This window comes from Polyodon spathula, chromosome 39 (genome assembly GCF_017654505.1).
Source record: "Polyodon spathula isolate WHYD16114869_AA chromosome 39, ASM1765450v1, whole genome shotgun sequence".
Classification (NCBI taxonomy): Eukaryota; Metazoa; Chordata; class Actinopteri; order Acipenseriformes; family Polyodontidae; genus Polyodon; species Polyodon spathula.
In genome coordinates this window covers 3,614,882-3,637,866 of record NC_054572.1, presented here as the reverse complement: position 1 = coordinate 3,637,866, position 22,985 = coordinate 3,614,882, and the positions used below count along the sequence as shown (strand labels likewise).

Here is a 22,985-nt window from a genome sequence, read left to right as displayed (position 1 = left end):
CTGCAGATCTGCCTGTACGCAATTCAGAACTGTGTGGTCCTCTGACGCTGTTAGTTCTGAATATGACTGCACGGTGGTCTTGCGAAAGAACGAAAAAAAGCAGATTGGGTGACAGCAGTCATTTCGGAGGACACGAGTGCTCGTCTTCATCTCTCAGGGTTTGCAGTGGTGAGCCAGGTTGAATAATAATTGGACATTCCGAAATTGGGAGAAAAATTGGAAAATGAATACAAATAATCATTAAAAAACAAACAGAAAAAAAAAGAACTGCTCTTTAAGGTATTAAAATCAATGGTACATACCAATTTGTTGATTAACACTGGAGTTATCATTTACAAACTTTTGAAAATCCCCCCCCCCCCCCCCCCCCCTCCCCCCCCCCCGTGCAACAGGGCAATGTACAACATGGGTATGTCAGCAAATAGTCCTGAGGCAGACTCAGTCTGTGTCTGGGCGCGCGAGTCTAAACATTGGTGTCCCAAGAGGTGTAACCATTAGGATCGCGGCCTAAATTATTTCTTTCTTTTGTTTGTTTCGATTTTTGTGGCCGGTAGTAGATCAGGAAAATAATTTTATTTGCTCCAGCATCTGTACTAATGATGTGATACATGACACATGAAACTCTATAGAGTGTTTAGGATCAACATCTCCTAAACTGACCTACTTCTGGATTCCCGGAGTCCCGGCATTATCGCAAAGACTCATCAAGTGGCCTCGGCTGGGCAGTGCCTTCACGAGCACTGTCTTGGAGTGGAATGGTTTCTTGTAGTAGTTCTCTCCATGGAGCGGAGGCTCTCCTCCTTGATGTCAACACAGCAAGCTTTTGCTCAGCACCCGTCTGCATGGCTATGGCCGTGCAGTAGCTTCCAGCTGTGTCGCAGAAACCTTGTGAGCTGTGCGCAGCCTCCCCGGGCACGCCCCCACGACCCCCCCCCCTACACACACACAGTCAATCAGGACCTCCCGATCAACTCAGCACCGGACAAGCCTGCCTGCTAAACTAGTTGCTTAGCAACGCATTTCCTGTTGTGCATCCCAGCTGCTTCCATAAAGGCACACATGCACTCAGAACCAGCAACAGAGTCTCCATCACAGTGTCCTTATTGTGTCCTTACAACTAAGGTGACCTTTGGAAAACAAACAGGATTGTCAACAAGGTCTGTTTTCTTTATTCAGATAAAGTGGAATTCTGCACAGTGGTTGGATACTGCAAATTGCTATTGTTAAGTTACTCCCAAGCAATGCATGTGTAACAATGCAGTGGTGGTACGAGGCAGGTGTATGTGTTAATGATGTGTAACAATGCAGTGGTGGTACAAGGCAGGTGTACATGTTAGACAGTGGGGTGCTGCTCTGCTCTGTTGGTTCCTCTTTACACCCCCCTCTTAGTTTGACAAAAGGACAAGCTTCTCTGCTTCTCTGGTGGTTGTGAGGTCCTGAAGAAATCAAGGACTTTTCTGAACCTTGGCCGATTTTTAAATAAATAATTTGCTGACCTAGACAGAAAATTTATATTAATTTATTTTTCATCTTTTTCATCTTTTTTTTTTTTTTTTTTTTTAATAGTAAATGGCCATAGGGTTTTCTTTGTCCTATTTTTAATTTTTTTGCTACTTGATGACCAAAACCATTTTAGTGCCTTATTAGAAACCGCTTGAGTCATGAGTTGAATTGTCTAGCAACTAGAAATGCTAATCATTTCACTGTTAACAACAAACAGGATTAAAAAACCAAATTACAGGGATACAAGAACAATGTAATATTGTACAAGAATGTACGAGTGCCCTCCGATCACACAGGCCCTTCATTTAGCAGTCCTCATGCTTATTTAACACAGTGCTTATGAGAGCTCTCGGGGAACTCCACCCTTCATGTTATTAGTTACAGATTGAGCACAGGGAAGACTTTTAATTACCTGCTGGCCGTTTCATGGTTTATGTAGTTATCCCTGTGTCAGGCTGTATCCCATCAATGTTTAGGATTAATTGTGTAATTAGGCATGTAACACAGTAATAGATTCAGTGTTAGCACTTTTCTCCCCAATGCCATCTTCCATTACTCTGCTCATTTTCCCTCTCTTGCAGGGTGGCAGTCTCATTACAGACGTTTACTGGGACCCATGAGGTTGCCTGTTTTAATTTCTTGTTTTGTCTCTTGAGATTTCTTTGGTTTTGTCTGATGATCTGGAGAATGTACAGTAAGTAAAACCAACCAATGTGCTGGGAGCTACGTGCTACCACCACTAATAAAGCCAATCAGTTTATAAGAGACATAAGATTGGTATTGTTTCACTTGCTGTAGAGAACGAAGGAAAACCAGATACAGCTCTTCTTATTAAAGAACATAAGAGCATAAGAGGTTACAAACGAGAGGAGGCCATTTGGACCATGTTGCTCGTTTGGTTGTTAGTAGCTTATTGATCCCAGAATCTCATCAAGCAGCTTCTTGAAGGATCCTAGGGTGTCATCTTCAACAACATTAATGGGGAGCTGGTTCCAGACCTCAATTCTCTGTGTAAAAAAAAAAAAAAAAAAAAGTGCCTCCTATTTTCTGTTCTCATTGCCCATTATCTTAACTCCTAGGTTTTTTTCAATTTTGTTAACTCCCATATGGTATTCAATAATGAACATTTTTATTGCCTGCGTGCAGTACCTTACACTTTTCTATGTTAAATGTCATTTGCCATGTAACTGCCCAGTTCTGAATGCTGTCTAGATCATTTTGAATGACCTTTGCTGCTGCAACGGTGTTTGCCACTCCTCCTATTTTTGTGTTGTCTGCAACAAGTTTGCTTCCTATAGCAAAATCTAACTCGTTAATGTACGTTACAAAGAGCTAATACTGATCCCTGTGGTACTCCACTGGTTTCCTCGTTCTATTTTGAGGTGTCTTCTCTATTCAGTACTTTCTGTTTTCTACATGTTAACCACTCCCTAATCCATATGTATACATTTCCTTGAATCCCTACTGCGTTCAGTTTGAGAATTAATCTTTTATGCAGGACTTTGTCAAAAGCTTTCTGGAAATCTAAATAAACCATGTCATGTGCTTTGCAATTAACCATTGTCGATGTTGCATCCTCAAAAAAATCAAGCAGGTTAGTTAGACAAAATCTCCCTTTCCTAAAACCATGCTGACTGTCTCCCAGGATACTGTTACCATATAGGTAATTGGATCTTATTATAGTTTCCATAAGTTTCCATACAATATAAGTCAGGCTTATTGGTCTGTAGTTACCTGGTTTGGTTTTGTCTCCCTTTTTGTGGATCAAGTTACGTTTGCAGTTCTCCAGTCTGTTAGCGGTTTGTAAATAACTTATTTAATTTCTTGGAGTATTATTGGAAGAATCTCATCTTGCCAAGGGGATCTGTTTATTTTAAGAGCTCCTTCTGCCTCTGTTATGCTAAAGTTATTTAAAACTGGATAGGATCCTCCTTTTTAAAAACTTGTGAAAAGTAATCATGTAATATATTTGCTAATTTTTTCTCTTCATCTATGATGTTGCTGTTTGTATCTCTTAGACTTTTTACTTCCTCTTTGAATGTTCTTTTGCTGTCATAGTATTGGAAAAACGTTTTGGAATTGGTTTTAGCCTCCATGCAATGCTCATTTCTATCTTTGTCTATCTTTGTCTTGGCCTGTCTAGCTTCTTTTTTGACTTACTTTTTGTCATAGGTTCAGTAAAGTGCCCTTTTTTCTGTCAATATTTGTTTTAATTGTTCTATTAAACCATTTGACCATTTTGTTTTAGATTTTGATTTGTCTGCTTTTGGAATGTATTTGTTTGGCGCCTCTAGTACTACATTTTTAAATAATAGCCATCCTTCCTCTGTGGATGTTTTCTCAATTTTACTCCAATCTACTTCTGTTAGTCTCTGTTTCATTCCTTCAGTTTGCTGTTTTTAAAATTGTGAACTTTAACTAATCATTACTTTTGGGGGTTTAAAAAGCACTTCAAATGAGACCATGTTGTGATCTGAGTTTGCCAATGGTTCTCGGGCCTCTGTTTTTTAGTTATTCTGTCTTAGTTATTTGAAAAGACTAAATCAGGGCATGCCCCCCCTCTAGTTGGTGCCTTGATAAATTGCGCTAGGAAGCAGTCATTTGTCATGTCTACCATTTCAATTTCGGCTGTCGTGCTCCCCACCGGGTTTTCCCTTTTTATATGGGGGAAGTTGAAGTCCCCCATTAGTGTGGCTTATCCTTTGCTGCACGCATTTTTAATGTCATTGTGTAACAGATTATTTTGCTCGGTTTCTGAATTTGGCGGTCTGCAGCATGCCCCTATTATTATGCCCTTTTAATTTTTGTCCATTATTCTGACTCAGTGATTCTGCGTTGTTTTTTTTCTACCAGATTTAACACCTGGGCTGTTTTTGATGTATAGCACTACCCTTCAACCCTTTCTGTCCTGTCTTTCCTATACAGTGTATACACACAAATATTATGTTCATCCCCATCACTCTCAGACAACCAAGTTTCTGTAACACCTATCACATCGTAGTTACTTGTTAGTGCAGTAGCTTCAGGTTCTAACATTTTGTTTTTGATACTTCTAGCATTTAGATAAATACATTTAATGGCTGTCTTACCCAAGTTGTTGTTGCCCTTGTTTTGATGCAATCTCCCTTCTTCTTTGTTGATTTCAACCCCCTTCCTTTCTAGTTTAAATGCTTCTGAACCTCCTCAAGGATCATTTCTCCGAGTAGATTGTTTTCTTTTTATTTAAGTGAAGTCGATCCTGCCTATATAGGTAGTCCTTGTTATAGAACGTGGTCCAATGTTCAAGAAGGTGAAGCCTTCCCTTGTGCACCATGATTTCAGCCCTGCATTTAGACTATTTATTTCCAGCTGTCCTTATGCTCCTTTGCAAGGTGCAGGCAGCATCCCAGAAAATGCCACAGTTTTTCTCTTGTCTTTTAATTTCCTTCCTAGCTCTCTGAATTAGTTTTGTGGGGATTTCGGCTTGCCTCTTCCAATATTTGTACCGATGTGGACGACTACTACCGGGTCCACTCCTATTGACTCTAGGAACCTGTTTAAGTTCTCAGTGATGTGTGTGACAGAGGCGACCCACAGTCGTAGCACAGCCTCCTAACTATGGCTCCTGACTACAAAAGGGCGAACACTTGTAATGAACCTCCTGCTATTGACTGACATCAGCATCAAACTCGTACTGACCTCTCGACTACAGAGCTTGCTCTTTTATTGAACGGTTAGACGTTCGTATTTGAACCGTATGGTTTGCGCCTCGCATCCAAACCATAGCCTTTCCATTCAGTTCAATGGGCTGAGATGCCAACTCATTACACACTGTAAGAAACTGAGTAGACATTGCCGCTGGTGTAGTCTTCAGTGTGAATACTGAGCTGTAGACAGAGGATTTAGTCAAACAAGCAAAAACAGGTGTGGGGGCAAAAGAGTTTCCTTCTCTGCTGGCGTTCCCCCTGCAGGTACCCTTTCAAAGAAGCGGGGATGCACTATAAATGCAGATCTAAATTGTGAAATACTAGCATAGAAAGTATTGGTGCTAATACAAACTCATTCACGTGACCGTTTTTAAAATATTGATATTTCAACTAGACTGTAAATGTTAAGTGATAATGGAACTTATTACTTTCCATTGCTGGAGATATGTCTCATTTTAATGGCTTGTTAGAGCAATATTAAGGTGAGCTGAAGGTTTAATGACGTTTGTAAAAATACTAGTCTGAGTATAATGGGATCCAAATTATGTAAGTTTGATTCCTGGAATGTCATGTATTTTTTTCATGTGCAGTTTAACTTCACAAAGCCCCCCAGAATCTATATAGAATGCACAGGACCTTGTTTTAGTGTTCTAGCCTAGAACCTCTGTACATTCAAGAAGAGTACCTGAGCAAGGCCAGGCTGGAAATGAACCAATCGGTGCGCGTCTAATAAATCACTTCCTCTGTGTTGCAGGTCTTTGAACGCATCCTCTTCATATGGGCGATTCGTCATCCCGCCAGCGGGTATGTGCAGGGCATCAATGATCTGGTCACTCCGTTTTTCGTTGTTTTCCTCTCAGAATTTGTTGGTAAGTCTTGTCTGTGTGTGTGTGTGTGTGTGTGTGTGTGTGTGTGTGTGTGTGTGTGTGTGTGTTTAATCACAGTGTATTCATTGTAAAGTTTTTTATAATGTTTTTTAAACAAATAAACGAATAGCTAGGTGAATACAGTTTATTTTTTAAAACAATATAACAGTGTTCTTTACACTGTGTCATATTTTATTTTTATTTTTTTTTATAAAATGGGACATGGACATGACCTTAATTGCGACCATCTTAAAATCTGAATTCACAAGATTCAAATTGCAGTGCTTAAAATAATGCAACGTTAAGGTTATTTTGTGACACAGTATAGTAATGGTGTAGCAAGTGAAGGATGATTATAAAAAAAATAAAAAATAAATCATAAGTAATGGTTTTAAACGTCTCTAAATGCCACAGGCGTGTTCTTCTCTTTGTCAGGTTATATATCATTCAGCTCAGAGCAGAATTCATGTGTATTTCAGACAACATCCACTTTATCTTAGAGGTCTACCTATCAACAGTTTAAATGGCACCCATGAAGGGGGGGGGGGGGGGGGGCACAAAAAAAAAAAAAAAGGTGGGGGATAATAATAAATAGCCTAATAAAAAACATAAAACAAACAACATACACTTATACACAAACAAACATCACAACCAGGAAATACATTTTAAAAAACCCTTCTACAAAACCAAGTTAAAAACTTTGTAAAGAGCCTGAGAGTTATTATGGGGCAAGCTCTGTCTCTGCGGAATGTTTGAAGTCAGTACTCTGCTGGAGTTGACCTCGGATCCATCTTCTATGTGGCTTTCTGTGTGTGTGCGTGTGTGGTTGTGTGTTTGTGTCTGTGAGGCTGTCTTCTACAGTGAATATTGTTCTCTATGTTCTCTAAATCAACAGAAGCGCCTCTTAAATAACTGGCAATAACGGGAGGGAAAAGAAAAGCGTGTTGCTTTTGTATTGCTGCATTCATGACGTGCTTGTTTTAAGCTCTCTGTATTCTAGTTGCTTCAGCAAGCTGATGCGGTGAAGCTGCTGCTGTTCAGTGTTTCTACATGTCAATCAATCAATCTTTATTTGATATAGCGCCTTTCATAGTGGACCACCATCACAAAGCACTTTAAAAGATGCAGTAACAAGAAGAAGAAAATCCATAAGACTTTAAATACAGAGAAATACATAATACATGCTATACAGAAAAAAAACAATGCATAATGCATTAAATAGAGGAGAAAGAGCATAATACATGATAGTAGCAGCAACACAGCAGCTAACAGCAGATATCAGGTTTAAAGAGCATGGAAAGCAAGAGAGAACAGGTGGGTCTTTCTTATTTCTGTTTTCTGACCTGTGTTTCATGAGGTTTCTTCATATTAGGGAGGAGTCAGCTGACTAAGCAGTGTTCTCGCTTGTTTGATGCGTTCCAAGATCCTTTCATCACATTTGCTTGGTGATATTAAAAATGTTTGTGAATGAGGTGAAACACACAATAGTGCAGGGTTTATATTATGTGGTTGATAATAGTTAAAGAGGTAAATTAGAAGTGTGGGATTATGTTTTTGTGAACGACAACCACAAAACTGAAACATCTCTGCGAAAGCACAGGTGTAGCTGCCTTTCAACTGGTGGACCAAAAGGAATAGACAGGTATATTATAGTAAAGTAAGTAGAGATATTAATGTTGCAAGTTTATATATATATATATACTATATATATATATAATATATATATATATATATATATATATATATATATATATATCCAGACCACTAGAGAAAGCTACGACACTGTATAGCCTATTGTATAAACTCAGTCTCTGGAAAATGGTATTGATATGTGTGAATGTGAGAGCATGAGAGAGTCAGTTGATGTAGGTTGTAGGTAAAGAACAGACACTTGTGGGTTGGGTCGGGTCGCGGGTAAGAAGACCAGTTTCTCACCTGTGTTTCATGAGGTCCCTACATGTTTCTGACCTGTGTTTCATGAGGTTCCTTCATGTTTCTGACCTGTGTTTTATGAGGTCCCTTCATGTTTCTGACCTGTGTTTTATGAGGTCCCTGCATGTTTCTGACCTGTGTTTCATGAGGTTCCTTCATGTTTCTGACCTGTGTTTCATGAGGTCCCTTCATGTTTCTGACCTGTGTTTCATGAGGTTCCTTCATGTTTCTGACCTGTGTTTTATGAGGTCCCTGCATGTTTCTCACCTGTGTTTCATGAGGTCCCTTCATGTTTCTGACCTGTGTTTCATGAGGTTCCTTCATGTTTCTGACCTGTGTTTTATGAGGTCCCTGCATGTTTCTCACCTGTGTTTCATGAGGTCCCTTCATGTTTCTGACCTGTGTTTCATGAGGTTCCTTCATGTTTCTGACCTGTGTTTTATGAGGTCCCTGCATGTTTCTCACCTGTGTTTCATGAGGTCCCTTCATGTTTCTGACCTGTGTTTCATGAGGTTCCTTCATGTTTCTGACCTGTGTTTTATGAGGTCCCTTCATGTTTCTGACCTGTGTTTTATGAGGTCCCTGCATGTTTCTGACCTGTGTTTCATGAGGTTCCTTCATGTTTCTGACCTGTGTTTTATGAGGTTCCTTTATGTTTCTGACGTGTGTTTCATGAGGTTCCTTCATGTTTCTGACGTGTGTTTCATGAGGTTCCTTCATGTTCCTGACGTGTGTTTCACGAGGTTCCTTCATGTTTCTGACGTGTGTTTCACGAGGTTCCTTCATGTTTCTGACGTGTGTTTCACGAGGTTCCTTCATGTTTCTGTTCCTGACCTGTGTTTGGTGAGGAGCTGGAACCTGTCACAGATTTCTGTAAGAAAGGAAACTTCACAGCCTTATTTGAAATTATTTAGTCCAGTCTTTAATTAACTCCTAATTTTTTGTTACCTGTTCATTGTACAGTGATTCCCCCCCCCCCCCCCTTTTCCAAAAGTGGGGGAAACACTTTGGAAATATAGCCCTTTGTATTGTTTGGATCTAGTTCCATGGATATTGACAGTTTTATTTATTTTTTTATACTTTGTATCATGCACTGTGCTGCCAATGAGAAAAAATTCAGCTGCAAGGTTAATAACTCAGGATTAGGGTTGAACAAAGGCTTTCCAGCACCAAGGGGAGCTTTTAGCCATTGATCTGCTTTTGTTTTTATTACCTCTCGAATGCCATTTGCTTGCACAGAAACACTTGGAAATGATTACAGGCTCGCCAATCAATGGCATCGTCCGCTGATTTAGTTTTAAGCTCATTATCGGAAAAGTCAGAACCCTTTTTTCCACCACATCTCCACCTATTGTGTTCTGTTCTGTTCTTTTTCTGTTTTTTAGTCAATTAATTCAAGAGCAGTGAGCAAGATTGAGCCAGGGATTTATCTGTTTACTGGGAAAGAGAGGCTTTTCATGAAATCGATGGCGTTGAAATTGTACTTTTAGTCCTTGCATGTATTTTAACAAGAAAGCTTGCACAGGTGATAAGCAAAGGTGCATTTTATGATAAAGCGTGACATTTTCTACCGTGTTTCTACATACCCCGAGGTTTATTTTCAGATGTGGAGCCATATTGGATTTGACCTCTGACAATCATGAGAGGTCAATGACCTCGGACAATGATAATTTGCTATTTTAGAACCATGTGTCATAATGACATGATCATCAACTCCCTAAGTTATACAATTCCTATGTGGGTTTCTGTGTCCTGCATACATCTATGGATTGTTTTCAAAGGTGATATTTGACATGTATTTAAATTGAGAGGTCAATGACCTCAAACAATGCTTTTTACAGTTTACAATTGCCTGTACCCTGCATCATAACACTTATGTTTAAATGAAAAAATAAACTACTTTTTTGAGAATTATGGTGTTGTTTCTGTCCCACAGAGTTTATATTGTTGTCATAGTAATGTAAAAGCTGCCATATGTTTATCATAGTAATGGCCACGTGAGGTCAGTCGGTATTTTCGCAACACTGTGCAGTAAGGTGGCCTGGAAGTGCAAAACGGAATTAAAATATTTTGAGAACACTTAAAATATTTTTAAAACACAAAATATTTTGAGGACACAAATAAAATATTTTGAAAACACTTTTTTTTTTTTTTTTTTTTTAAACACACAATATTTTTAAAACAAATAATATTTTTAAAAAACGCAAACAAGTATTTTTGCGACATAAAAAACTAATTGGGAGCTTTGTGACTGATTCATATATTAAATATGTACTGCAGACTCAGCCATAGTAGAACATTAAAATGCCCCTTGGGAAGACTATTGTTACCTCCAGGGTGCAATGCCCTCAGCCTGCAGCTTAGGGCATTACAATCCCCTGTCGGTAATAATAGCTTTTTAATGTTCCTTGCTGCAATGAGATATCTGATCTGCTCTTGTCAGAGACTCATGCTTTTACCCCACAGATATCATTAACAGTTGAGTATATTTCAAATATTGTCTGCTTTGTATCTTGCAGGGTTTTTTTACATTTATTTTGTGGCTTAATTATCCCTTTCAGCAGATGTGTGTGCTGAGTTATGCTCCCCGAGGAGGCTGTAAAATGGCTGTGATGGCTGCTAAATCTGGAGTTAATTTTTTTAGTGCCGTTTTATGGTCTGCAAGACAACTGTTACCATGCTAAACCAACAGGATGTTTACTCTGTTCACTTATAGCAGTAGAACAGATCTTGAAAATAAACATGAACAGATAAATCAGTAAAGATATACATTAGAAAACATGCCATGAATACCCGCAAGCATAAGGCTGCTTCTCAAAAGAAATGTTCCCATTTGGTATAAAGAATGAGCAACTTGTTTTAAAATCACATTTTATATATATATATATATATATATATATATATATATATATATATATATATATATATATATATATACAGCTCTGGAAAAAATTAAGAGACCACTGCAAAATTATCAGTTTCTCTGGTTTTACTATTTATAGGTATGTGTTTGGGTAAAATGTACATTTTTGTTTTATTCTATAAACTACTGACAACATTTCTCCCAAATTCCAAATAAAAATATTGTCATTTAATATTGTAATAAATATATATATATCATATATATATATATTTATAGGAATTGATTAAATATATATATATATAAGATATCACTGATAATATATATATAGTCATTATAAAAATCTTATATCAGGGGATTGTTTGTATATATATATATATAAGGTAATAAAAAATCTTACTCAGGGAATTGTTTGAAGTGTGTATCATTAATTGACTGTGTTTCATGCCATTTATTAGCAACACTGATAAAGACAACTTTCGGTCATTAACAGCATTTTCCCAGGAACCAGTCCCGTCCCATAGACTTTAATGTTAATGGAATTCTGATATTAGCAACTGCACGCTGCTTATAGACAACTTTATTACTAACTGCCAGTGCTCCATAGCGCACTTTCATGATTTATGTGCATACTTCATGCAGCTTTTATAACACACCGAAACTGTCTACGAAGCATAATGCGAAAATGAGATGGATTTACAGCGGGAGGAGGTACATTTTAAAAAGCAGAGAACGTTGGCCGATTTCTTCTATTAAAATTGTGTTCTTTAGAATTGATTGTAATATTTTATATGTTTGCTTTACTCATTGTAAGGACAATTGTAGCATTGTGTGGTACTATTTAAGCACACTCCCTTTTTGTTTTGTTTTACTCACACGTGAAGGGAACACTTCTTTTTTTGGGTATTTTGTATTTCTCGTGTTCATTTTTGAACACTATAACATTTAAAACCCATGTTTGTGCCATATTTGTACAACTACAGTATATATTGTTGTTCGATATTAATACACTTCATCGTTTAGAAGATACATATTCTAAACAATGATACACATATTTCACTCCTGTGCACCCCGAGACCACTTTCAAAAACAAGACGTCTCGTTTTCACTCGACACACCCACAGTTCATGGTTTTTAGGCACTTTTAACAAATCTGTCTCTCTGAAGATTTACAATCGTACTCCACCAACGGGATCACCAAACAAGCGAGTGAGACAAATAGTCTTCGACTATTTTGTCTATTAAAAATAAAAAGCATACCATTTCCTTAAAAATACATTCTTTTTTGCAGTTTGTTATCTACTCAGTTTAATTCATTGTTCCTGAATTATCAAAAAGAAAATTTATATTTGAGATGCTTTAATATTTATATTGTTATTATTCATTAAATTAACTTGCAATTTGAAGTTTAACACCCGTTTATTGTCTTTTTTATTACAGATACCATTGTCCATGTATTGTAAAAAAAAAATAAAAAATAAAATGACTTGGCTTTAGTGAGTTACAGGAAAATAATTGCATCTTGGGTTTCTGAGACAGTTTATACTCGAACCTGACGGTCATGTTATTTATGACGTCATGTAAACCTTTGATGGAATTATTTTCCTGTAACTGACTGAAGCAAATCCATTATATTATTATTATTATTATTATTATTATTATTATTATTATTATTATTATTATTATTATTATATATAGTGCATTCATTCTTGCCAGTAAGTGCTGGATTTCCTTGAGTTTTATTGACCCAGAAGCTTTGCCTGTGTTTCTTGACTTACTGAAGTGATTTCATTAATAAACCCTTGTACACAGATTTCAGAGACTCTTATCTGTAATTCCACAGCAAATAGCCCTCATTTCCAACGGGGCTATTTTCTTTCGAATGAAAAAAAGTGTGGGTTACACTTGTAAGCTTTAGAAAGTAAACCTGCATAGCAATCCAATAGGAAAATAATTCATTATGATGATATATCTCTGGGAAAAGCATGATGCTGTTTGTGAAGGAACCTGAGGCACTCTTGTCTCTGTCATTCATCAAACTGCAGAGCTATTATTCATGCCTGGGTTTTGTTTTATTACAATAATGACTGATGCTGGGGATGGAAAGCAAGTTCTCTAAAGACTGCATGCTTATCATCTCATTACATTATTGCTCCTCTGTAAAGGTCAGTAGATTTGCGACTGTCTTAATTATCCCCGATGTAGGGGATTTAGCAGAGGCGCCTGTACGCAAGTGACATTTGTGAAAATGCAGATTGGTGTTGGTGCTGTTAAACCAACAGTATCTTGTGACTCCCTGCCAGCCTGCTGAAACTCCCTAGTAGAAGTGAAATCCTTTCCTTGAAATGCCCTATCTGAGAACATAACCCTTCTCAGTTATTCAGGAAGCTTAATCTTGAATAAAAGGCTGTACCATTTCCAACTGCTGTGTCTCATAAGAACATAAGAACATAAGAAAGTTTACAAACGAGAGGAGGCCATTCGGCCCATCTTGCTCGTTTGGTTGTTAGTAGCTTATTGATCCCAAAATCTCATCAAGCAGCTTCTTGAAGGATCCCAGGGTGTCAGCTTCAACAACATTACTGGGGAGTTGATTCCAGACCCTCACAATTCTCTGTGTAAAAAAGTGTCTCCTATTTTCTGTTCTGAATGCCCCTTTTTCTAAACTCCATTTGTGACCCCTGGTCCTTGTTTCTTTTTTCAGACTGAAAAAGTCCCTTGGGTCAACACTGTCAATACCTTTTAGAATTTTGAATGCTTGAATTAGGTCGCCACGTAGTCTTCTTTGTTCAAGACTGAACAGATTCAATTCTTTTAGCCTGTCTGCATATGACATGCCTTTTAAGCCTGGAATAATTCTGGTCGCTCTTCTTTGCACTCTTTCTAGAGCAGCAATATCTTTTTTATAGCGAGGTGACCAGAACTGCACACAATATTCAAGATGAGGTCTTACAAGTGCATTGTACAGTTTTAACATTACTTCCCTTGATTTAAATTCAACACTTTTCACAATGTATCCGAGCATCTTGTTAGCCTTTTTTATAGCTTCCCCACATTGCCTAGATGAAGACATTTCTGAGTCTTTTTCATAGATTCCTTCTCCAATTTTAATATCTCCCATATGATATTTATAATGTACATTTTTATTTCCTGCGTGCAGTACCTTACACTTTTCTCTATTAAATGTCATTTGCCATGTGTCTGCCCAGTTCTGAATCTTGTCTAGATCATTTTGAATGACCTTTGCTGCTGCAGCAGTGTTTGCCACTCCTCCTACTTTTGTGTCGTCTGCAAATTTAACAAGTTTGCTTACTATACCAGAATCTAAATCATTAATGTAGATTAGGAATAGCAGAGGACCTAATACTGATCCCTGTGGTACACCGCTGGTTACCACACTCCATTCTGAGGTTTTTCCTCTAATCAGTACTTTCTGTTTTCTACATGTTAACCACTCCCTAATCCATGTACATGTGTTTCCTTGAATCCCAACTGCGTTCAGTTTGAGAATTAATCTTTTGTGCGGGACTTTGTCAAAAGCTTTCTGGAAATCTAAATAAACCATGTCATATGCTTTGCAATTATCCATTATGGATGTTGCATCCTCAAAAAAATCAAGCAAGTTAGTTAGGCACGATCTCCCTTTCCTAAAACCATGTTGACTGTCTCCCAGTACCCTGTTACCATATAGGTAATTTTCCATTTTGGATCTTATTATAGTTTCCATAAGTTTGCATATAATAGAAGTCAGGCTTACTGGTCTGTAGTTACCTGGTTCAGTTTTGTTTCCCTTTTTGTGGATCGGTATTACGTTTGCAATTTTCCAGTCTGTCGGTACCACCCCTGTGTCAAGAGACTGCTGCATGATCTTGGTTAGCGGTTTGTAAATTACTTCTTTCATTTCTTTGAGTACTACTGGGAGGATCTCATCCGGCCCAGGGGATTTGTTTATTTTAAGAGCTCCTAGTCCCTTTAACACTTCTGCCTCAGTTATGCTAAAGTTATTTAAAACTGGATAGGAACTGGATGACATGTGAGGCATGTTGTCAGTATCTTCCTTTGTAAAAACTTGTGAAAAGTAATCATTTAACATATTTGCTATTTTTTTTTCTTCCTCTACGATTTTGCCATTTGTATCTCTTAAACATTTAATCTCCTCTTTGAATGTTCTCTTGCTGTTGTAATATCTCCTATGCCTGAGTTAGATGACTTGGTGCTACCGATCATTGCAAATAAAAAAGGAGCTTTTAAAAATGAGCCATTGAGAGCTTTACACTGCCTACAACAAATCAATAATCAATACTGCTATTGCTCCCTAAAATCAAGGGGTATTGGAAAGTAATACCAGCATAATTAGACAACGTAAACATCATGCCCTAGCATGACTATTCTGTAGTACACAATTCCAATGAAACATTGTGTGTCATTTCATAAGCTGGTATTATTAAAGCAGAAGAAATCCATTTTAAGATATCCTTGGGTATAATCAATCAATCAATCTATATTTTATATAGCGCCTTTCATAGTGGAACACCATCACAACGCACTTTACAAGATGCAATAAATACAAGAAAATCCATAATACTTCAAATAGAGAAATGCGTAATACGTGAAATAGTACAATACAATGGAAAGTGCAGAATACATGACAGTAACAATACGTGAAATAGTAGCAGCAGCTAATAACAGATATCAGGCTTAAGGAGCATGGAAAGCAAGAGAGAACAGGTGGGTTTTGAGAGTTGATTTAAAGCGAGCTACGGTCGGAGCATCACGAACCAAAGCTCGGAGAGAGTTCCAGAGAGTCGGAGCCATGAAGCTAAATGACATTGTAATGTGAGTGCTGTACATACGCCTGCAAGGTATTTTGAAAGAGTCGTTCAGGAAGCTGGGGTATCGCACCTATTTACCAGAAGATATTGATGTTATGTGTTTAGTTGTGCAATTGCAAATTAAAATAGTTAAGTAAAAATAAAACATTCACAAAAACAAGCTGTTGTCCTCCACAGCTAAATCAATAACAATGATCATTTTTATAGGAATCGATTGGTACTTATGGCAGCGTCGGATGGGAACAGATTTCACTCCCAGGGTGTCTGATAATGTGTGTTTGTGGTGGTAGATTCAGACAAAGTAGCTTATTCAGAGGTGTCTCTCTCCTTGCTTGAAAACGTCAGGTACGTACTGCTTCTCCATATCCACAGAGCTGCACAGGACTGAGAGACACTGTCTCCGTTGACACCTCATTTCAAAGAATTCTGAATGGGGCATTATCTTCAGAGCCACGCAGATTAATTCAGTATTTTAAGTTAATACAGGGAGCCCCCAGAATGGTACCTTTTCAATGAGAACAATGCATGTTTCTCCATTTCAGATGCACTGAATAGGAGAGGAACGTGCTTCTCGGTAGTTTATTGTATCATTGATTTATTTATTTTAACAACCTAACTGAAATATAATGCAACTTTGTGGGGGCTTGAGGTTAAGAGGAATGACTGTCTTCCAGGGGCTTCATTGGATGTTACAAAGCATCATTCCTAACGAGTACTTCGACGGAACGCACTGTTCCTGACAGCAGCCTGTTTCACCCCATCTGTTTTATCTGCTTGTCTTAAAAACGCATTATTGTATTACATCTTATTTATAAAGGGCAGCATGGTTTGATCCTCCGCATTGACCTGTTAGAAAGATCTGTAATCTTTTTCAAACTGTGCTGCAAGCAGGTAACTAGGCAACAGTGTCATAGTGCACGTCAGCAGCAGAAGCATTATTTAAATGGAAACAGGATTACACCAGATCCAACTGTATGGTTTGATTCATGACAACAGAACCATCACGTCAGCATCAAAAATTAGTATGGTTTGATTTTTACATCTTCTCATGCAATTGGAACGAAATGATTTTAACACGGTTATCTTTCCCTTACATAACGTCCCATACGAGAATACCTCTGGTACATTCCTCCTAAGATATATAGTTTGAAACTCACTCTGCTGTGCTTCAGTACACTGTTCCGTTGAAGAAAATTGACTTGTGAGGAGGAATCTGTCAATGCCCTGTGGGTATTGTTTAATTCCATCAACCCACCAGGAAGGGCACTAGAGATAACAGCTTTCTTAACCGGTCTGGAGGGAGAGCATTGCTTCCAGCACAGTATTACTGCTGCTGGACCCTATCCAAAACACAACATCATTTGATACGGTGCAAATCTATGCATTACTATACTGTGGAATGGAAACTTGGGGGTGGGATGTACAGTTCTCTTGCTAAGGAAGGGATATTATTTTATGTCGGGCTAACCAACGGACACTCTGCCTCTAAGGAGCGTTAGTCAGTGTTGCGCATTACAGAATAACTGACCAGATGTTCAGCTCACTGCTGTGCAAACTGATGAGACTTTCTGCATTCAGCTTTCTAGGTCAACACTTTGACTGGTGTGCTGCTGCATTGTATACACTGATAATGCACTTCAGGGTGATCTAAACTGACTTGTCATAGTCTCTTGCTGCTTATCAGTGTTGGGGCATCTCATAACTGGACAGCTGTGTGTTGTTTATTACACACACACACACACACACAGCGACACAGGGTGTCTAAATTGGCAACAAAAATGGCCTTCAGTTCAGTATATTTGGAGAGTGCACCAAGGCTACTAAACTTAAGTCAATGCCAAAGTGTGGGATGAGTCATTTTATATAGGATTCATTATAAAGCTTGTTATTGGCCACAGAAAGAAACAACAAAGCTTAATTCAATAGTAATAGTTATTTAGAAGCAGCAGGTGTTCTTAATACACTTGACCTCAGTGCACAGGGTTAACGTACCCACACTGTTGCCCCGCACAAAGATGGCGTTGAGTAAAAGCGTGATGTCCGTCACGGTCATATGATCTCTGCAAGAACCCTTGCACTGGCCCAGCGCCCTCTGTTATCAGGAGGCTGAATTACAACTCAAGACCATCTTTTCTTATTACAGGGGATCACAGCAATTGAAACAGTCAAGTTAGTTACAGTAAATCATTTATTTGAAACCTGAAATACAGGCGTCTCTAGTTACTGTAACTGAAAGGGCACTGCGGCCATAATGTTCATGAATAGACACTTATTTTGAGGGACATTGCGGCAATTGTGAAGGGCACCCACAGCAATTGCCGCATGACAGCCATTAATGTGTGTGTGTGTGTGTGTATTTAAAATCTAAAAATACGAATCTTTATGATATCTACTGTATGCCAGTTTTCATTTAAATCATGCTTCTGCAGCTGACATTGCACTGACTCTGTTGCCTGGTTACCTGCTTGCAGTACAGTTTGAAAAAGATTACAGATCTTTCTAACTGGACAATGCAGAGTATCAAAATATGCTACCCTTTATGAATAAGACGTTGTAACAGGGGAAATCTGTGCTGACTCTTCTGGTGCGTTCATAGTGCTGCAGGAAGAGGGCAGCAGCCTTACAATATCTGCTGTCGGTCATGGCAGTGACACAGAGAGGTAGGAGAGAGGGTGTGTTTGGCTCTCCCTCTCTCTGAGTGGCTGAGAGGCAGGCCTTGGGAGGATTGCTAGCCCTATAAAATAACGTTCTGCTCTTCCCTCAGCTGTGCCAGTGTAGGATGTAACAAGGAGCTAGTGGAAGCTCTGCTCCAGGACCGAGAACGGTCGGAAAAAGAAAAAAACAAAAGAAACCCAAATAGAAGAAAATAAAAATATTAATAGAGAATGAACCTTGGGCAGACACCATACATGTATAGAAAGCAGGCTGAGGGAGTGAGTGTAGGACAAAGACCTGGGCCGTGCGGATAGTGATGTCAGGGTAACGCTGCAGAGTGCACAAATTTTATAGTTTTTTTACTGTGTTTTATTTTTCCCTTTTTCTTTCGCCTTTTGTTTTTGATTATTCTTTTGAGCACATGCGAGTGTGCCCGCATTTGAATTGTTTACCAGCATTGGTATCCCTGTGGTCCTGCCTACCATCGCTAGTAGTCAGGCAACGGATAACAGCACCCTCTGCAGGCTAAAATAAATCATTGAATGGAAAAAACAACAACAAATAAATTGAATAAATAAAACTGGGCACCTGTGAGGTGTTTCAAGTACACCTTTCTTTCTCCTATGTGTTAGTGAATTACCCACCACCCTTTCACAGACGTAAATAAACTAAAGCAGGTCCAGTTTCAACTGGCATCTTTTTAAGAAGTCTAGAATGATACTAAAGCTGTCTTTTTTTTTAATGTGGTTCATGCATGTTGGAATTGATTTCAAGTTTTACTAGACCTCAGTAAAGTACAATTTAGAATTCAGAATGTTCATAATCTTTTATGTGACAATCATAAAGCGGGATGTTGTTGTTGCTGTGGATACAGTATTGTGAAAGCTTGCTTGATCTGTATACCACTGTTTTAAAGCATGCAAATAATTCAAGAAGGACATACTTGCACGTCAAAGAAATTATGAATCAATGAAGCGCCCTTCTGCAGTAAGATATAGTACAACATAGACTAACCATATTTGTACAAATATCAAGGGAGCACTGTATAGAGTTACCTAGAGCAAGTTAATTTTGAATTATTGTAACAGACACGTCCTGTGTATGAAAAACAGATTGGCTGTGATGTGACAGCACATTAAATATATAAACAGACAATCAGATTGTGTATTGTAAAATAAATTGCACCCTGAAGCATACATGGTTTTTAAAGTTGGACGGAGAGGAAAAATAATTGGTAGCAATTTCTAGTTTGGAACCTGTGTTGCTGCGCAAATTATAGCTGAGAAAAATGGGAGGCTGAAAAAATCAATAAGAAACTGTTTTCCCGTTTTTAAATATGCTCACGCTTCAAAGGGCACATAGGTTTAATGAATAACCCCTATGATTTGACAAACAATGAAAACAAGAAACCAGGGACATGTTGGATTGGTTCAATGGGCAGCTGTCAATGCAGATGCTCGGGCAGCTGCAATTCATTCTCTAGTAAAAACAGCCTGGATGAAAAGTGACAGCTCTAGAGAGGGTTTTGTTCCAAGGCTGCACTTAGTGATTCAAATGTGACTTTTAACCCTGAACAATTAGATCTGATGTCAGCTTTCCCAATGTTCTGTCAACTGATGAGCCAACGCTTCACTATAATGCCTGACAACTTTGCACTTTCCATCGCCTGGCTCCTTTATTGTAGATGTTGACCTGGTAGATTGTCACTTACACGCTTGCAGACATGTTGATGAGAGGATGTGTTCTAGTGTTCCTGTGCTGACCCTTTACAGCAGCTGGATCACTATAATGAGGCATAATCTGCCTCTCCAGCACAATGAAGCAGGAGTCAAAGTGCTGAGAAGCAGTCTATAAGAACAAAGAGTGAAGATTGATGGGGTCTTATCAGTGATCTCCATTGCAAACTGTTCATCTAGTTACGCAATGGGCATGTGAGTGTGTGTCCTGATTTATTAGTATTTATTAGTATTATTCCATTAGAGAGGACAGTAATATTCAGTAGTCCTGTAGGCCATTGTATGAGTGTATACATGCATAGCTACAGTTCATGGTATGAGGTCACCCTCAAAACCTTGATTTTCTTGTCTTATTGTTTTAAGCAAGATCCTATCCATTGAGACTGGAGCCTCATTTCAAGGGGTCGCGTCACATCAGGTCATGTGGTTGGTGGGAGCATTGTCAGTTAACATGAATTCAGCTTTGTTCTAATATATGGGTGCTTGCATGTACGCACACACTTGTACACAAGCATTTCATTAAAACTACCGGTTATGAGTGACAGATACTTCAATAACATCTAATGAAAAAACATCCTCAGAAAATCCCCCCCGAATTATTATTTTAAATTCCATCAGCCTGGCCCTCTCCAGGGACACAGGCACTGCCTGCTGCCTCTCTCCTAAGCCCGAGACGATAATTCCCTTCCTACAACGAACTGTCTGCTTGCTTGTCACGTCTCGCTCTGGTAAGGTTAGCTTACGTCTCCCACTTGCTTCTAACAAGTGTCTTGCTTCTTCCATAGTCCAAGGGTAGCGTGGTGTGAAACCTGTTAATTACTGTGTGCTACACTGTGACTGCAAAACCAATTACTGTGTGCTCTCATATATGTGCTTATACATACATGCACACACACACATACGTATAAATATTGTGATATGAGCACGGGCTGTGGGAGTTTGGAGCTTTACATGGTGATGGCATTGCTTGATTGTATAAACGAGGGAATGATTGTTTGACTGTTTAAGTGTTTGACTGTGTAATAGTGAAAAAATAGTGAAACCTCCGAAGACTGCACTAGACAGGCACAGCAAGCCCTTGTGCGTGTGTGTGCGTGTTACAGGCAAAACCCGAAATAAAAATTAAAACAACTTATTTGGGGCTTTGCCCAGGCAACCCACGGTCTGCCCACTGCTTCTTGGGCAGAGTCAGAATCACTCCCTCTGTTTTTTCATTCCTGTTCTGAGTGACAGGCAGACCTATGCAGCAAGGAATTAGCATGAGACCCCCCCATTGACACTTGCAAAGTACCGTCGGCAACAGCCGGGCAGGAATCGAGATGTTTATAAAACCAGCATCGCACTTCGGAACAATGTTAACCACAAAATGGAACAAAAATGAACATGAGAAACTCCTCTGACACTTGCGTATAAAAAGGACATTTTTTTTTTTTTTGTTCCTTGGTAGTAAGTGTTATTTCCTAATTGCTTATGCCTCGAAAGTATAGAGCATGGCTATTATTCCCCACAAACTTTGCTTTTGTGACCAGGACTGTGATATTTCAAAATATCACTATTTCCAATGGGAAAATGGGCAAATGTGTGTCTTTTCATTCACATAAAGTCAGAAAAAAACAACATATGAATCCAAATTAACATTTATTTATACTAAAGTAATACAAAGATGACTACACAAGATTTAGAAGTGAGTAGTTTTTTGAGATTTACGATTATACTGTAAATACAGTATAACTGTAAATCTCGAAAAACAACTCAACAACTATGTGAACGAAAAGACACACATTTGCCCATTTTCCCATTGGAAATAGTGATATTTTGAAATATCACTGTCCTGGTCACAAAAGCAAAGTTTGTGGGGAATAATAGCCATGTTCTATACTTTTGAGGCATAAGCAATTAGGAAATAACACTTACTACCCAGGAACAAAAATTGTGTTACATAGTGTTATTAGTAATGTAATCACAACCAATAATACTAAAGAGTTGCATTGAACTGTGCAATCAGAGAGGTGGATGCAGTTACTGGGCGGAACGTGAATGATTGGCTGATTCCCGTTTCTCAGTGTTCATGACAAGCGATCTGAGAGTGGGAGAGCGCACTCAGTGGAGTGACAGAGTGTTAAAGTTAAGCTCGTAATACATATCAAGCTTAATAATTTGTTTAAAATAAATGTCATATATCATTGCATATTTTATCTAGTCATGTCGTCAATAAAAATACATTTTTTAATATATGCCTATTTTCTGAAAGCGGACTTCCTGTTTAGTTTTTGTGAATGACATGAGCGAGTGAGTGATTCTACTTGGGTAGGCGGGTCAAACAAGCTCTGAAAACGTCAAATGAAAGGTCTTTGTGATTCATTTCAGACTTTGCCCGGGCAATCTGCAAATCGCTCAGTTTCAGGGTTTGCCCGTAACATTATATTATTTATGAAATAATTTTAATGATTCATTTATTTGGTTAGAGCTCTCCAGAGCAAGCAGGTGTAGACTGTGAGGGTCACTGCTGCTCGCTGATTGAACTGATTCACAATTCCTAGTGAAACACTTGATGAAGCAACTGCTTGAATTTGTTTTTCTTTTCTACCCCTGTTGTTTGATTGGTCTCTGGTATGTGCTGTGTGTACCTCTGATTGGATGAATGGACAATTGATCTCCAGTGTTGAGATCATGGGTAGTGGTGGCTGCTGGCATTGCCTCTAGGTGTAGAGCAGGGCTTCTATAGACTGAGCAAAGAGTTCCAGTGCTTTATAAAATCATTTTTCTGTTACGATTTTGAGATGCATGTGGCGAGACTCTTGGGTTGGTGATTAAAAGGTGAGACCCATAAAGGAAGGAGGTATGCTTATTGACCTGGGTCAGGGCAAAGTCAGAAAAGATTAGCTGCAAAACAAAAGCAATGAAAGATTATTATT

General features: G+C 38.6%; 1 protein-coding gene across 3 annotated transcripts in view; it reads left to right on the top strand.

Moving 5' to 3' along the window:
- Nucleotides 1-22,985, top strand: part of LOC121304743 (TBC1 domain family member 22B-like) — a 138,596-nt gene that overhangs the window by 75,605 nt on the left and 40,006 nt on the right. For all 3 annotated transcript variants that reach the window (XM_041236116.1, XM_041236115.1, XM_041236117.1), the window contains one exon: nt 5,944-6,058. In XM_041236116.1, coding sequence (XP_041092050.1) covers nt 5,944-6,058 — 115 coding nt within the window. The remainder of the gene's footprint in view (nt 1-5,943; nt 6,059-22,985) is intronic.